The sequence below is a fragment of the Drosophila willistoni genome (genome assembly GCF_018902025.1).
Source record: "Drosophila willistoni isolate 14030-0811.24 chromosome XL unlocalized genomic scaffold, UCI_dwil_1.1 Seg142, whole genome shotgun sequence".
In the NCBI taxonomy this organism is placed as follows: domain Eukaryota; kingdom Metazoa; phylum Arthropoda; class Insecta; order Diptera; family Drosophilidae; genus Drosophila; species Drosophila willistoni.
Window position 1 is genome coordinate 2,637,106 of NW_025814053.1, and position 17,355 is coordinate 2,654,460.

Consider the following 17,355-nt stretch of genomic DNA (forward strand, 5'->3'; position numbering starts at 1 on the left):
AATTGCAATCAATAACAAATCGACAAAACATATGATTGTAAAGTTTTTTTCTATTCTTTCAATTTTGTAACTCTCAATTACTGCATTGGCTTTGGCGTTAACCCTTAAGATCGGGGAGGCCAAATAAATCTTCCATTCAGCAAGAGCTGGGAAGTAACTTAATAAAAATAAAATAATAGTAATAACTTGCTGGAAATGTTTAAATCTTCCTTTAAGCATTATAAAATGCGGTCTGTAGAACCAGATCTAAGTGAAGTCGTCGACTTTGACAACTGTGATAACGATTTTGGCGATGTACTCCAGTCTCGTGTGAGTATAATAAACAAAACAATGTTTCAAAGACCCAACATACAGACTTCCAATTTTTGTCCTTGTTGAACTACTTGGGGAAATTCGTAAATATGCTATAAATACTTGCATATACTTTGTAGAATTAGTTTCATTTGAAATTAAAATTTCTTCAAAAAATATGTATTAAACACGATTTTCTAAATTGTTATATTTATTATATTGTTTCTATATTGCAATATACTTTTTGACTACCACACACACGAGCCCTCATTAAGCTGTTAGGATCCCAACCCTGGGGGTTATTAAAACACTTCACGGCAATTTCATGCTCGGAATCTTTAGTCTCTATATAGTTTTCGGTTTCTAGAAATTCTAATTGATTAATAGATTCTCTGAACACACATCGAAGAGTTAAACTGTGTCAATTGCGCCATCTTTTAGCCATTGAAATCAGTAAAATAATTGTTTCGCATCTTGAATGCATCTTCTTTTGCCTGATTTGTATAATTCGTCCAGATATACATACATAGGAGTTTTTTTCAAACTTTTTTTTTTGCCTATAGAACCAGTCGTAGTACACGGAATCGATAATTTTGCCTCCTATTTTAAAAAGCTTATTATTATATTATATTACCTCTTAGTTTTTTAAATTCAAATCTGATTAGAAAATAAAATTAAACATTAATTTATAAGTTATTTCAGTTCGAGTTTCGTTAACCCCCGATACGGAAAAGTTTTTCAATAAAGAAAAAACACTTTGTCAGTAAAGTTAAGTAAACAATTTTTACTGAAAACACAGTAAATTGTTTTTATAATATTGACGAAATGGTTGAGACAGAAACAAACTACATAAATACTGATTCCAAAAGTCCTCAAGACCTGGAAGATGTTTTACTACACAAACTGAAACAGAAGTTGAGATTGAAGCAGAAATTGTAAAAAATCGTTGGTCAAGCCTTAAAAACATTTACACCTTTTAGGTTTTTGGAGAAGTTTGTAATGAAATTGATAGAACACTTTTTTGTGCTGTTTTAGGACAAAAAAAAACCACGCCTTGTTTCTGAAATATGTATCATAGTTCGACATATATCCTGAAAATTTCAAAAGGATCTGATAAGTCATGTCGACCATTTGAAAATGAAAATTGGTTTCAAGAAAAACGCGCTTGATAGTTTTAATACCATCGCCATAACAAAATTATCGCAAATCCTTTTAATTATTTATTCTAGATAAGTTATAGATTCGATTTACCAAATATGACAACATTTCGTTAAATGAATAAACAAATTACAAAGTTCATTTTCCAATGAAAAAATTTTAAATTTTACAAAGCGAACATCTTTCTCCGCTCTTAAGAGTGTTCGGTTATGGGAGTATTTACTGTTTGTTAAAGTCTCTAGAATCAGGGGTGCAATATCTTTAATATAAAAAAGGATAATTTTCAGTCCTGTAATTCCTTCAATAAGTTCTGGGCCTCAAATACTTTTTATACCCAGAGGGTATTATAAAATTGGTCAAATTGGTCCCAAAATATGAATGTGATCGGATAAATATAACACACACAGACGCAACGCTACATGAACTGTATGTGTATGCGTGCGTTGCTTTGCTTTGGGAATAAGGGAAGAAGAACAAATTGTAAAATAGAGAGTAAAATTGTTTTGTTTGTATATTGATGAATTGAGTTGCAGAAACCAAATTTTGAACATGTAAAATTATTATTACCAAGGACTGCAAGGGTATATAAACTTCGGCATAGCCGATGTTAGCTTCTTTGATATTTTTTATTTAATAAGCGTTCTTGTTTTTATGACAGTTCTATATTACAGTGGTCCGATCCGTCCAATTTTCGAACATAAGCTACCTCTGGTAATCATTTATGTAGGTAGGCCATACACATCGGGCATCACTAAAGACCTCACCAGGTCTGTATGGGATCCTTGTCTTGGCGATGCCCAGCTTAACCTAAGCCACTTCTGGTTATCGGAAATTAATATATAAAAAATCAAGGATCATCCGAATAGCTTTCAGATTGTGGACGGACGGGTATATCGACTCGGCTTCTCATATTGACATATGATAACGAGGAGAACCCCAACTTATTTTGTTAACAAACATATTAGAAGAAAGGAGGGAAGGTGAAGGACAAGTGCTCGTTAGGAGAGTTTTCACAATAACAGTTTAATAAAGCTTTTTACTATGGACAAAATGCAAAGCAAGTTAAAACTTGTCCACTTATGCTTGGCTAATTGAAGCTAACTGATTTTCTCTGTGATTGCAAGTTAGCGATGCCTGTAACCATTGGCGAGAGTTCGATTTCGCCGCCTCCTTTCCTGCAACCTTTGTCCAAGTGGCGATGTTATACTCTTGCCAAACACTCTGGCCTAATGGTTATACGCAATCCGTTCACAAATCTTGGCCAGCGATATTGGATTGCCCGCTGCCTGCGTGACTATCCGTGTGCGCCGAATATTGTAAACCTGAATGAAGATCTGTTTCCGCCAGCAGCTAGAGCAAACTGGTGGAGTGAGTTGCAATCGTGCGCCGATATCCAAAAAGCTCACCGACTGAAGGTTGCAATGCGGTGGACAACATTGGGCTATCATCACAATTGGAATACCAAAGTTTACGACGAGGAAACGCATTCGCCCTTTCCCCAAGACCTGAGCAAAATGTGTGAATTCTTTGCCACCGTCTTGGGTCACTCCAACTATGCGTCACAAGCAGCCATCGTTAACTATTATCCAATTGGCAGCACCCTCTCTGGCCACACAGATCATTCCGAGCCCAATCAAACGGCTCCATTGTTCTCCTTTAGGTATGTCTACATATGTCTCAAAAAGAAACAGCTCCACAAAATGTCCACCTTGACTGTAAAGAATCACATTGCCCCACATATGAATACATTTTTATATTGATTAACTTTTAAGTATTCAAAAGTAAAATACTAAAATTATATTTATGTATCTCTTGATTTCAGTTTCGGACAGTCCTGTATTTTTCTTATTGGTGGAAAGACTCTGGATGAAAGGCCAACTGCATTGTATCTGAGGAGCGGAGATGTACTTATCATGTCAAATGAATCCCGACTATGCTATCACGCCGTACCACGAGTTATGAATGCGCCAGAAGAGCCTTGGAGTTCCATTGACGACAACACCGACGAGCTTGCTAATCATTTAGATAACTTGGCGCTAAACATGGAATTGTATAGACGAGTTAACGATAAAGATTTCTGGTTACCATTTGCCAACTATGTAAAAGATTCACGCATCAATATGAATGTACGTCAGGTGTTATGATAAAGCCAAAAGCACTACCAATTATCATTATCATTGAGATCTATTTATGTACATATTTGCTGTTAATAAATACTTTCATTGTAAATTAAAATTACTAAATGCGATCCATAATATTGGAATGCCCTGTTATCACTTGTGTTAGAGATCCAGTTGCGGGAATTGATATACATATACGTATCATAGGGTAAAAGCATCAACAACCGAGTCGGTGCAGCTATGACCGCCCGTCCGTATGTATGAGCAACTAGATTTTGGGAGATTATAAGAGCTAGAGTTAACAAATTCGGTATGTAGGTGGAGTTTATTTTGCGGGCAATTAAAACAAATCTGACTTTCTCAAAGACCATAACATATACAGACGTTAAATTAGGTATGAATAGTCATTTAGAAAGCGTATAGATTTTGCCACAACCCTTTCCGCCCACGTAATTTGAATAAACCCGAAAATCTCCAGCAATTTTTTAACTACTGCAATTAAATTTGACACACTAAAATCTGTCTATAATATTCAGCAACGTAAAAAATTTGATAGTTATTGTTTAAGTTATGCATATGGAAGTTTTTTCTCTAGGTTATGGCCCACCAAGGAAGAAGTTAGCTTTTGGCCAGTGGAGTGATGTTGTCCTTGTACGAGAGTGCAAGATGGTTAATAATGTCATGCTAAAGTTTGTTGAGTTGAGTAATTAAAACAACGGTTTATATATGTATTTTTTTTTTAGTTATTAGCAATGATTCTATTATCGTTTTCCCACTTTTTTTTGTGTTTTGTTTTTGTTTTTTACATCAACGGCATACATGAAAATAGGTCTTAATCAAAACACACAATGCACGATTGGAATGAAGTTGTATACGTATATATGTACATACATCTATGTATATATGTATCTCTGTATGCTCTGTATATTGCTGCGTCGTGCACTGCGGATTGGTTTCCACCAGCTGTATGTTGATGGCATACACATAGTATATGAGTTTTTTGTTTTTGCGTATGCATATGCATATATGTATATATATATATATATATATATATACATATATATATATATCTATATGTATATTATGTATGTATGTACAATCTAATTATAGTTATTTCATAGACATGTCTTCTTCATTCTCAATTTTTGTTTTTCACATTATACAAATAATACAAATGCACTAAAATTATATATTGGAACCTAAAGGCCTAGTTAATACTAATAAGTATTATTTATTATAAATAAGTAAAGTTCGTACATATGTATGTGCTGTGTTGTGTTTTGCCCCAGCGGCCAGACGTAAGAGGGAAGCAGCCAAATCGCCAAAATGTGCGGCTCAGTGCATATGGTCGATCGCTTAGAAAGTCTCCAAAATGGCGAAGCGTTTTGTTGGAAGTTGTTTCTCCATATCGGGGACAACTAACTGACTCACTATAACGTTGTAACTATAACTGTATACATTCGTCATGTTACGTGTTTCGTTTTCCTTTAACCATACTTGTCGTTTTTTGTTTCTTGTTTTTGTTTGTTTTGTTTTGTTTTTTTAAATACATAAGATACTTTATCCTTGTTACATTACAAATAAATTATTAATTATTTCATTTATGTATAAGTTTTTAGTTTACAAAAGCGTTACGCTTACTTCCTTGGTGTTCTCTCAGGCTTGGGATGTGCTATGGAGAGGTAGGACAAAGGATAGGGGGGTGTGTGTGTGGGTTTGAGTGTTTGTGTATAATTTTAATGACATGCATAAAAACGCAGTTGGGTTGCTGGAAAGGGGAAAATGGTAAGGGGGGATAGGGGGATGGACGTGCTCGAAATTTTAGAAATTTCTTTGTCTTATTTCCTATTTATAGTATTGCTGTATAGATTGGCCTATCATCGACTTGGTGCCACAGATGATGCTGGTGAGATTCCCATAACGCCGCCCGGTCCAGTGTTAAGACCAACACCGGGACCTGGGCCGCTCACCACCATGCCCATGGCATGGTCTTGCTCTTTTTTGGTGGTTATTGATGAATGATTCAAGGGATCGACAGCTATCATGTGTTGGACAGGCATGCCAGTTGTTGGTTGCGGCGGTCCCGGAACTTTACCAACAATTATGCCAGTGGACATTTGCTGCTGTTGTTGTTGCTGCTGCTGTTGCTGCTGCTGCTGGGGTGTCTGGACTCCCGACGTGACAACACCAACGCCCGGTGTGGGTTGCATTCGGTGATGCGGAGGCGGTGGCCCTAACGTGCCCACTGAAGGTGGCGGAATGGGGCTTGGCTCTTTGCCCCGAAGATGCGCGGCGGACTGCGCTGCATAAATGCTCATCGCCTTTTGTCGCTCCTCATGTTCGTGTCGAAAAGCGGCTTCCATGATGGGATTGAAACGCAGGAGGGGAGCATAATAATCGCGATGATCCATGCCCCAACCCGGCGGACCAGGTGGAGGATAATGAGTGAGGGGACCACCAACACTCAGTGTAGGAGCCATCATTGTGCGGGAGAGATGAGTGGGAGGCGGTGGAAGACACTGCCGTCCGGCCGCCATAAAGTTAGCATGATGATGATGGGCCGCTGCAGCTGCTGCACTGGCCTGTGCAGCCGCCAACGAGGATGGATGATATCGAGGATCTCCGACAGCTGCTGCCGCCGCCGATGCTCGCATCATCATAACATCCTGTTCTTCCTTTGTGCGTGGATGTTCCTCCTTGATCCGTATTTCGGCATTCATCTCAACGACACTGCGATGTGGAGATCGATCCCGTACAGGCGCTGAAGCAGCAGCCACTGCGGCTGCCTGGGCTGCGGCCTGTTTATTACTCTCGTTAATGCGTTGCTGCTGCAGCATTCGCTCACGCTCCAGTTCCCGGCGCTCCAGTTCTCGGCGTTCTCGCTCCTTGCGATCTCGTTCACGTTCCCGTTCTCGCTCGCGTTCCTGTTGCTCTCTTTTCAGTTTCTCTTCTTTCTCCTTCCGTTCGCGCTCCTCCCGCTCACGCCTTTGCCGGTCGCGTTCCCGTTGCTCACGCTCACGCAGTTCCCGTTCTCGTTCCCGTTCCTCTGCTTCACGGCGCGCATTGTCCAGTGCCGGATCGGTTTTAATAGGCCAACTATTAGAAGCAGAAGCAGATGCTGGATGGTAAGCCACAGTGCGTTGCATAGCGCTGGTTCTAGAATGAGGTAGATCGTTATTGTTACACTTGTTGGAAGCATTATCCCTTTTGCATACCTCCACGCATCCAGAGGTCCGGCTAATGATATTTCACGCCCAAAATGTGTTAGCCCAGTGAAACCGAATGGTGTCACATAACGTCCGTATGGCGCTACAGACGTACCTGTTAATAGGAAAATAGAGTTGTCATTTATATCACGAAACATGGGGGAATGCGTTAGGGAGAACTGACCAATATGACTAGGTGGTGCTCCAATAAAGCTAGCAGCCAATGGAGAAGCTTCAAATGGAGAACGTCCTGGTAAAGCGTTGGCAAACACTGCCGCCGGAGGCATTTCACCAGGACGATGCATAAGGTGCGGGGAAGTAGTACTGAGAGCCAACGTTGGAGACGCCTTAATGCCAATTGGCGGTGTTGGACCGCTTGGCACGGCAACACCAGGAGCACCAGCTCCTTGTACTGGTCCTCCTCCTGCTCCTCCTACACCGACTCCAGCTCCACCAGGCACAGATGGCGTCCCAACGTTACCCACAGGCGTATTGGCGCCGCTGCCACTTCCACTTGCTGCACTGGCGCCGCTGCCAATATTGCCTGGATTTATGGGCACATTGGGTGTAATAGGATTACCGCCGCTCACACTACTGTTGCCAAAACTGGAGCTTCCCGGCATTGGGCATCCCGCTGCTTTGTCCGAGTTTTGCTTATTCTGATGGTAATAAATTTCCCACGCAATGCGAACATGCATAGCATTCCATCGGCCAGATTTCTGTTGTGGAGAAAGAGAGAGAGAGAGAGAGTGGAAGGAACGCGTTTTGTTTAGTATCTCCCAAAATGAAGGATGCATTGGTTATGAAAGCGATATAAACATACCATTAAGCTGGACTGTGAGGATTTGGATGGGTCAATGGTTGATGTTGTGGGAATATTATTGGAATGGGGCGTTGATATAATCGACTGAGTGTTCTGCGTATATACATAAATATGAGATTTGTATGATGTGGTGATTAATTTAGTTGGTTTCTTTGTTGAAAGATTGATGATACAATGAGAAAGTATAGCAGGGTTAAGTAGTCCTTAAGTCATGCAAATAACTTCCATTTGACTTGATACTTACCTTGGGAGCGAATGAGGTTAAATGATTGGGAGGCATAAAGGGAGTTGGTCCACCGAGGCCGGCATGAAGCAGTCCTGCTGAACTGTAGCCAGTGTAACCAGGAGGTAATCCAATGCCAGTGCGATAGAACTGTGGATCGACGGCGGAGATTTTCGAAATATCCTTAAATAATGGTGGCGGAAAGATTTGCGTTGGGGTTGGCGGTGCACTTGGCATAGCTGGCGTTGGAGCAGGAGCCATCGAGGCGCCTGGCATCAATTGCTGATGTTGATGTAGATGCGTATGCTGATGTTGGTGCAACTCCTGTCGCATATATGTGGAAGACGGAGGAGTTGGTGGCACAGCCAAACCAGAGCGATCCAAGAACCGGCTGTCCAATTCGCGCCGCAGCAAATCAGCTTGATCATCTGAAAGAAGATGCACATAGACATTAGCTCGAGGTAATGAAGGTTCACAATAAGCGGGGTGTTGTATCGTACTTTTGCTTGGCTGAAAGAGAGATTCTGCAGAAAACGGATGTGGGGTGGGTGTCATGGCATTTGAAACTGTTGTGACCGTCGACGGCATCGTTCCCACTGTGCTCGACGACGACGAGGGCGTAGTCGTAGTGGCTGCCGTTGTCGTCGCTATACTGGGAGGAGCATGTGACACCATGGTCATCTGTTGTGATACCATGACGCTATTAGGCGTAGCTGCCGTTTGGTTATTGTTGGCGGCTGGCGACAACGATGGCGGGGGCAGGGGCGCAGTGAAATACGATGGCTGATAGGTGGACACAGGCATTTGATTATTGCTAGGAGGAGCACCAGGCATATGTACATTCATATGCGGCGAAATGGCGTTTCCAACTGTTCTGGGACCAGCACCAGAGCCTCCTCCTACTGTCCCAACGACATTTATTGGCGGCGGGGGAGTTGGGCGTGCATTGCCACTGGACACTACAACCATGGATGGCGTTGAAGTCGTCACCGGCCCTGGCAAACTCGTCGCGGGAGAGCTACAAGTGAAGTACATTGTGTTATTAGTATTGTTATTTTCAGAACATTACTCATCATTGCGATCATACTTAAGCCAGAGGCCCGTCTTTGGTGGATATGGTGTGAGTCCCGATCCTGCTGCCGTTGCCAACACCGTGTGCTGCGATGTCGATGGTAAAGTTGAGGCTGATGAAACACCGCCACCATAAGGACCCGGAACCAGGCCGCAGAATGGAGGACCCAAATTAATGGCCGGCTGCACACCAGAAATGGAAGATGACGAAGACGCCCCCATGTTTGAACGCACAGTTGTAATGCTGGAAAATAAAAGAAAAACAAAAACATATTTTACAAATTAGCAAAGTGAGTGCAAAACCTGTTTAGATCTTATATCTCTTATTTGCAGTATGCAACCTTGAACTATATATCATTTTTATGATGACAATTGTGGACAGTAACTAAACTGACTTACTATCTTCCCCTGTTAAAAATATTTGACATTCTCTTTATAGCTCGCGAAAAGAGAACGATTGTATATTCACCTGTAACTGTTATCCCGATCCTTAATGTTGGTGTTACTTTCGCTTTTCGGGGAAATGACTTTTTGGATCACAGATGTGGAAGATGTTGATGATGATGATGTCAATGCTGACATCGATGAGGGAGAGGCTGTCACTGCTGTCGTTAGACTTTGAACGGTGAGAACCGAGGAGGCGGATGACGTGGAGGAACTAAAGTTGCTTCCTGCAACTGAAGCGGCAGCAGATGTATTGATGCCCCGCAAATGGGGCTGATGCTGTGATGGTATTGGCGTCGCGAACTGCGGATGTGTGGTCAACAAATGCGCCGGCCCGTGTGATAAGTGCCCAGGCGCCGATTGCAACGGCAGCTGGACACTGTTTGGTGGCGGAGGTTGAAGCGATTGAGATGTTATTGCTGCCATCGAGGTTATGGCATGAGGTGTTGGTCCCGAAGCCCCCGTCACCGAAGACGGCACCGAAGTCCCAACACCAAAGGGACCCGCTGCATAGACGGGCATGTGATGCGAATGAGATTGAGAGTGCGGGTGGTTTAACGAATGAGTCGAATTCAAGGGAAGCATTGTCGTTGCAGCAGTGGCCGCCACCACGGTAGTGACATTCTGTACTGGAGGAGCACTGCTTGCACTGATGACACATCCCCCGCCGGGTAATGGTGTAATCGGTCGCATTCCCGCCGGCACGGAGGCCAGGCCTGCACCTGGTTGGACACTATTGCTAATGCTTGGTGGTGGTGCCTTAATGGACACTGCCGACGCTGGCGACTCTCTGCTACTACGTGCCATGTCCGAGCTTCGGTGCGGCGATGAGGCTGTTGTAGGCGAAGCAACTGATAACACTGGAGGCAAGTACGGCCCATGTGTTAGGCTGCCATACGGCGTGTAGAGCGAGTAATTTGGATACGGTGCACGGTAGGGCGCTGCCTGAATGAGCATGGGCAGATTGGCAGCCACATGAGACATGGGAGGAGGTGGTCCACCAGGAAAAAGCAATGGCGGACCAGCACCACCACTTGCACTGCCGCCAAATGACACTTTACCCAGGCCTGCAACAGCAGCTCCAGCTGCGCTAACAGGCACCACCGAATTAGGCATTGTGGTAATTGCCGACATTGACGTTGACACAGGCACCGGAACAGGCACGGGCACAGGCACAGGCACCATTTTATTGGTTGTGTGAGGCGAAATGCGGGAGAGCGCACTGTTAACTCCTGACGTTGATGTTGTCCCACTAACAGGTGGAAAACCACCCAGGAAGCCATTGACAATTTGAGTATTTGGTGGCATCGACAGGACATTTGGGTTTTTCAGCATATCCATGTTAGATGGTGTTGGCGGCGTTGATGAAGACGAGGACGACGACGGTGCCCCCGTTACCGTAGAGGCGGGATTCCGACTTGTTGCAATTTCATTGGGTTTTAAGCTTGCATTTGCAAGCAATACACCAGCCGTTGATGGCGGACAGGCTAATCCTGCAGGGGGTGCTGGAATGCGCGTGCCAAATGTATTTCCCAATAACGATGCCGCCGCCGCCACAGTGACGGGTGCCATTTGTGCTCCCAACATCAATGGATTCGGTGGGCGTTGCACCGCCGCTGCTAATCCCTGTGGCGTTGTCATCTTACTGCTAAACATAATCGATTGATCGTTAGCAGCTGATGGCAGTCCAAGTCCGCCGCATGACGTTGATATTGCCGAAGTTGAGACTGTGCTTGGTGTCGTTGTTGTTACATTCGCTTCGACACTAACAGGAACGATGCCAGGAAGCTGCATAGGAGAGAATACAGAATATTAACATTGTATATACATAAGCACTTAGCACTAATTGGACATACCCCAACATGTCCGGGAGACGGAGCCGTTGTTATTCCTAGCATCGGATGTGGCATTGTCTTCTCTGTGGCAGATTTTTGGGCCACGGCACCTTGACTATTGCTGCCATCAACAGGGGCAACAATTGGCGTAGCCCCTGGGGCTCCTCCAGTCCCTCCAGTGGATTGTTGTTGTTCGCCATTTTCGTTTGTTGCTATCAAAGGCGACGACGCTGACGACGACTCAACTGCGGATGATCCCACATCAGAGGCAGTGTTTGATGAAGAAGATAACGCTATATCACTCCCACTACTATGATTCCCGACTCCTGTTAAGCCAATGGGCTGCAGATGAAGAAACTCTGACGATTTGCGTGCACTTGTTGTGGTTGTTGTCGTCGTCTGCTGCTGCTGCTGCTGGCCCTGCTGACTTGGTGAGGTATTCGGCACATGCGACTGAGTTGATGGAAAAACCATAGCTCCCACCAAGGTCTCGGAATTCTGTAGATCAAGAAAAAACACAACATACATACGGTAAGTCCAAGTCGACTTTGTATATTTACATATATTGAATTCTACTCTAAGCTTGACAACTCCAATTTCCGGTCTCGTCGAAACTTAATGCACAAAATACACATCGAGTTACCTCCTTCCTAGTTTCGATTACTGTTGATCTAGTGAGTATTTATGTCTATCGGTTACTCCAATATCTACGCATATATTTATTGTTATTGTACTTTCCTTTGTCATGATTACAGATATCTTTTACCATATTTATATTTCGTTCTCTTTTTCTTTCTAAATAAAAGCTACCCACACTTGTTGAGAACTCCTCTTTCATTCTAGTTTTATCCAACATGGGAGAGTCATTCATTTATTTACTACTAGCTCATTTCGAATTACAATAATTAAATACATAAGAAGTATAAGGAAAACCGACAAAAACGATTCTGAATAGAGTCTAATAGAGATAACATCAATTAAAAAGGGATAGCATTATGATCAAAATCGATATTAATTGATGAAAGATAAAGTTTTGTCTAGACCCCAAAGTAGACGAAAAGTAGAAGGTTTTTACTTGGAAAATTTAAGAAAAAATTGACAGAATTAATTTCTTTTGAAGCTGTTAATTTATCTAGATAAACGTGGCTTGAGATATACTCAAATACAAATTGTTATGATAACTGAAATATCCAAAATTGATGATGGATCGACTACATCATTTTTGTTTTTTGCTTGCTGCCTGCCTTAAATTAAGATTACTCGACAGAATCGATGAATTAATTTCAATAAAATAATTGACTATAACTAGAACGTGTTAGCTCTGTCACACACAAAAATCAATCTACAGTGGAGTCCTAAGAATAAACAAATGGACTCACCTTTTTCTCCACATTGCCACTATCACACTGCACAAAATGGAAAATAGAAGAAATAACAAATATTGGGAAGAATTAATATAAATAAATGATACAATATTGTGATAATAATTTGGTTGATTGATACATACGATATGAGTTCCTTTGCCATTGCTGTTGCAATGATTAGAAGCCTGTTTATAGAGAGAGAGAAAGAATGAGGAAAAAGTTATAACAATTTATTTGTTAACATTAAAACACTTTTAATACTCACTTCAATAAAACGTTCCGTATGATCATGATCATTCTTAAGCATATTATTGGTGGCACCAACGACCTGCGCTGAACCATTAGGCAAGTCTGGAATACCCAGGGTCGGATGTGCTGCAATTGCAGTGGCGGGTGAATTGCTACTTATAGCACCTTCATTGGTATCCATAACAATTGTCTGTAATATTAATAAATTATAATAAACAAATTAATTAATAATAATCAACAAAGAGGCAATCTTAAGAACAAAATGGCACATAATTTACATCGTGTTGGGAGTCTTGAATTTGTTTATGCAGATGGATGGAAAGGCAGCTCTTATTATCTTGTCCAAAACGACAGCACAAACTGACGCTGGACAAGATTATAAACTAGAAGCTGGATATGTGATTGGGATGATGTGTGAACTTATTGGGAAGTATTTGAAATGTTTCTTACTTTGCAACTTTGGGACGATGGTGATGATGATGACGAGAGTTGTGCAGCTCCTAGATGATTGCTCTTTGAAGTTGCTCCTATGCCGATGCCGATGCCGGATCCCGTTGTTGTTGCGGCAGCGGAGTCATTTGATTTAGTGCCCTTGACAGTCATATTATATTCAGTGCTGCTGTTGCTGCTCACGTCACCCGACGCGGTATTTGGTTGATTAGCATTACAATTACTGGTGGGATTATTGTGCTGATTGCTGCTTGCCACATCGTTCGAATTGGCATTGCCACTGCCGTTGCCATTGCTGGCAGAGATGTTATTGCCGCCACTGTTGCTACTGGTGCTGTTGCTGCTGCTGCTGGTGCCAACGGCCAGCGTTGGCCGACTAATATCCAACATATGCGCATCATTGCCATTGGTCTCCATTTCCATGAGTGCAGCGGCGCCGACACCAACACCACTGGCAGTGGGGCCAACTGCTGTTGGTCCGCCGCCATTGGTGACCGCCGTCTTATCCGCGGCATGCTTGGATTTGTTCACATGATTCATATTCATCACATGTTGTTGCTGCTGCTGCTGCTGTTGACTATTACAACTATTACTAATTTGATTTTGATTTGCATTGCTACTGCTCATCAACTGATCCTGCTGCTGCTGTTGATATTGAGACCGCCAATGTGCCACTGGTTCTGTTGCATGAGTATCGGTGGTACTGGCGGCCGATGGCAACATGTAAACTGACGTCCCGCCACCGCTATTGTTGTTTGATGTGCTTGTGTTGTTGTTGTTATTGTTACTATTGGCACTAATTGCTATACCGCCGCCGTTATTACCACCTCCACCAACACCACCAACAACGAGGGGTCCGCCAACGGCACGGTGATGTAGTTGCTCCTTTAAATTATTATTATTGCCCACCACTGATAAAGCGGATAGATTAGAGCCGCGCAATGGATGCGGTTGGCCTGTATCAATGATCTTTGGCATTTTCATTTCCTCTATGCTATAGGTGCAGGTCAGCTCCTCGAGCGCTGAAAGTCGCTTCTCCTTGCGCTTCTGGCCCAATTTAATGGCAAACTGTTTGTGTTGGGAAGGGATGGAAAATGAAAATATTAATGAGTTTGTCTGTCTGTGTTTGATGCTTACCTCAAGATCTTCATAGGTTTTAAATTCCAATATGGCAAATCCGTCGATTATCTCCTCTTCCAATACGGGAGAACGGGGCAATTTTCGCCGTACTGGAGGTGGCGGACGGGGCGGCGGTTTGTCACGCGGAAGCAACAGTGTTGACGACGACGATGTCGATAATAGATCCTCGTCCAGTGACTCGCCCTCGCTGTCGCTAGGCGTGGCCATTAGACCGGAGTTGCATTCAGGGGAATGTGGAGGATTCAACAGCAATGAGGCAATGCTATCTGTGGGTGGCAGCAGATTGTTATTGCTCCCATTGCTGCTGCTGGTGAAGTTGCCATTCGAGTTGTTGCTATCCTCGCCCATGCTGCCAGCGCTATTGATGTGATGATATAACATACCGTTGCCTGGACCTGCCCCTGGTCCTCCTGGTCCACCGACTGGTCCACTGCCCATTAGTACAGATGGCGCTGCACCGCCGCCAACTCCTCCAGTTGCTCCCATGACACTGTTTTGTCCCCCAACTACTCCTGTTCCCATGCTGACCGCCGAATTCATGGCCACACCACCACCACCAGTAGCGCCACCTGCTCCACCGGCAATGAACGTGGCATTTAGATTACTGGAGGAGTTGCATCGATTATCCCGTTCCGCTTGCAAGCGTTGGGCACGTTCACGTCGACGTTTTTGTTGACGCTGCTGCTTGGCGTTTAGGCTTAATTGAGCACTGGATATGCCATTGTTATGGCCATTTGTGGTGACGCCGACATTTGCTAGTCCCCCTGCCGTTCCCGCTCCCGTCATAGATCCATGTACGGTTGCATGTGATCCAGACATCAAGGATGCTCCTGACGATGACATGCTGGTATCCATCCCGATCCCAGATGTGGCAGCAGCAGCTGCTGCTGCGGCGGCGGCAACAATTGATAGCTCAGTATCGGAGTCAAAGTCACTAGCGCTGGGGCCCAGAGACACTGAAGCAGCTGCAGACATCGATGCTGGGCAGGTTGGTGCGGCGGCGGAGGAAGCTGTTACTGATACAGACGCGCACCGATCCACCGCCGGTCCAATACTTGGAGTCACTCCACCTCCTCCTTCTACAGTTGGTGTTCCCATTTCTATGGAAACTATTAATGGTGGCGGCGGAGGGGGTGTTGATGCGGTCAATGCCCCGGATCCAAGTTGTGGATCAACTGAATCCGGGCTACCAGTACCAGGACACGCAGCTTGTGTCGTTATGCCGGCAACTGTTGCCATAGGTGGCGGCAAATTGATGGCTAGAGATGCAGATGTATTGGTTGCGGTTACCCCTCCACCACCTACGCCTCCACCTCCACCTCCACTACCTACAACCGTATCCGTTCCAAAGGTGGTCGCCTCATGTTTCTGATCCTGCAATCCGCCCCTCGCCATGAGAGCTCCGCCAGAAATAGCTGCTGGACCACCCGGCTCCTGGAGTTGATGGGAAGGATCCTGAGCCGAGCCGCCTATTACGGATGTTTTCATTTCCGGCGATACATTGGCGCTGTTGTTCGGGGTTGCGGCGGCGGTGTTGGTGCTGGTGGTGATGGGGTCGGTATCCATATCCATGACGCATAGGATTGCACAATGTGACAACAGTTTCAACAATGCTCCGCTTCCACCTGAACAAAAACTAACGAGATCCGTGCAATGCGTTCCCCATCGACTGCTGCGGATGTGGTCCTTCTGATTCCAGATCCTCTGTGTGTAAGATTACACCAAGCACGCAGCCATTCAAACTAGCCGTAGCTATCTCACGTGCTATCCCCCGTCCTGCAGGTGGTAAGTGGTCCGAGTCCTTCTCGCACTCGTCCTTTTTTGTGCAAAAATCGATGCAGGGCTCCCGTTGTTGTTTTTGCTGCTGCTGTTTCTATTGCCGCTGCCGCTGCTGGTGTTGCTGGTGGATGTGGATTACTCTCTCTGCTCTCTGCTGCTCTGGTCTGTGGTCTCTTCTCTTCTTCTCTTCTCCGCGATAGTCAAAAAACTTCACAGCTTTTACATTTTTTGCTTTTGCACGTTGTTCGTTCATTCGTTCTTGTTTCAATTTTTCAATCAATCGGAATTCATTTATTTACTTCTGACTACATAGAGAATTAGTAAAAAAAATACGATTTGTTAATTATTTTCTTTTTTGGAATTTATGCATTTCAGATTCGGTTAGAAATTTTATAAATTACGATTATATTTTTGTTATATTCATTTTCCATTATTTTCTTTCGCATATGTATGTACGTATATAAATACAAACATATCCTATGTATATATACATGCATATGTACGTATGTATATACACACATACACGCTCACTCGACAGGCACACACACACACACACATATATATATATACACATATATACTTATGTATATATTTTTCATTATGAATTGAACTGTTTGACGTTTGAGCCCTTTTTTACACTCTTTTCTTTAAGTACATACATATGTATGTACGTTCGTGGGTATGTACACACATACTTATGTATGTATATATTTGTTTTAGCATTCAACACGAACTAAACAAAACACAAACACAGAAGAAAAAGAATAAAACGGAAAACCAATACAAAAATACAAATAAAAAAAAACAATACAACACAAAAGTTATATTACACTGCATTTTGCGATTTGCTTTTAAATAAAATTCTCTTGTTTGATTTTATACATTCTCAATATTTTGCACTTATTCGTTGTTCTTCTTTGGTATGCTCTTCTCTATGCACGTACGTACGTACACACACACACACATACACACGCGCGCACACACTCTCATACATACATACGTGTGTGTGTAGGTACGGCCGATTTTTTTCTTTTATTTTTCTCTATGCTGACGATGTTCGTCGCAGTCGCAGTCGCAGTAACAGTTTTGATTCTCGGGTTTTTTGTCGGCCTTTTCTTGACACTTTTTGGCGGTTTTTTAATTATTTTTGTTTTTGGCTGTTTTTTGTAAGCTTATTGAGCCTTATTTCCTTTTTACTCTGA

General features: G+C 43.4%; 2 protein-coding genes across 4 annotated transcripts; one reads left to right on the forward strand and one right to left on the reverse strand.

Annotated features, from left to right (window-relative positions):
- The first annotated feature begins 59 nt into the window (after positions 1–59).
- On the forward strand, positions 60–3,684 carry LOC6653101 (nucleic acid dioxygenase ALKBH1). Of its 2 annotated transcripts, none has more exons than XM_002075375.4 (3): positions 60–309; positions 2,574–3,109; positions 3,272–3,684. In XM_002075375.4, exons 1-3 carry the CDS (start codon positions 196–198, stop codon positions 3,591–3,593), a joined length of 972 nt encoding a protein of 323 aa, XP_002075411.1. In that variant the 5' UTR covers positions 60–195; the 3' UTR covers positions 3,594–3,684. The 2 variants fall into 2 exon arrangements, with proteins under 2 accessions (XP_002075411.1, XP_046867450.1); XM_047011494.1 differs by having other exon boundaries at positions 267–309; positions 2,578–3,109.
- A 608-nt stretch (positions 3,685–4,292) lies between these two features.
- LOC6653102 (mucin-19) lies at positions 4,293–17,145 on the reverse strand. Of its 2 annotated transcripts, XM_023181408.2 has the most exons (15): positions 16,984–17,145; positions 14,372–16,458; positions 13,235–14,302; positions 12,801–12,974; positions 12,679–12,720; positions 12,551–12,577; positions 11,193–11,669; positions 9,362–11,124; positions 8,909–9,136; positions 8,322–8,839; positions 7,843–8,249; positions 7,599–7,691; positions 6,960–7,494; positions 6,785–6,890; positions 4,293–6,725 (listed from the first exon to the last, which is right to left on the reverse strand). In XM_023181408.2, the coding sequence occupies exons 2-15, from the start codon at positions 15,944–15,946 to the stop codon at positions 5,447–5,449; spliced, it is 8,292 nt and encodes a 2,763-aa protein (XP_023037176.1). In that variant the 5' UTR covers positions 15,947–16,458; positions 16,984–17,145; the 3' UTR covers positions 4,293–5,446. The 2 variants fall into 2 exon arrangements, with proteins under 2 accessions (XP_023037176.1, XP_023037177.1); XM_023181409.2 differs by lacking the exon at positions 7,599–7,691.
- Positions 17,146–17,355: the final 210 nt, after the last annotated feature.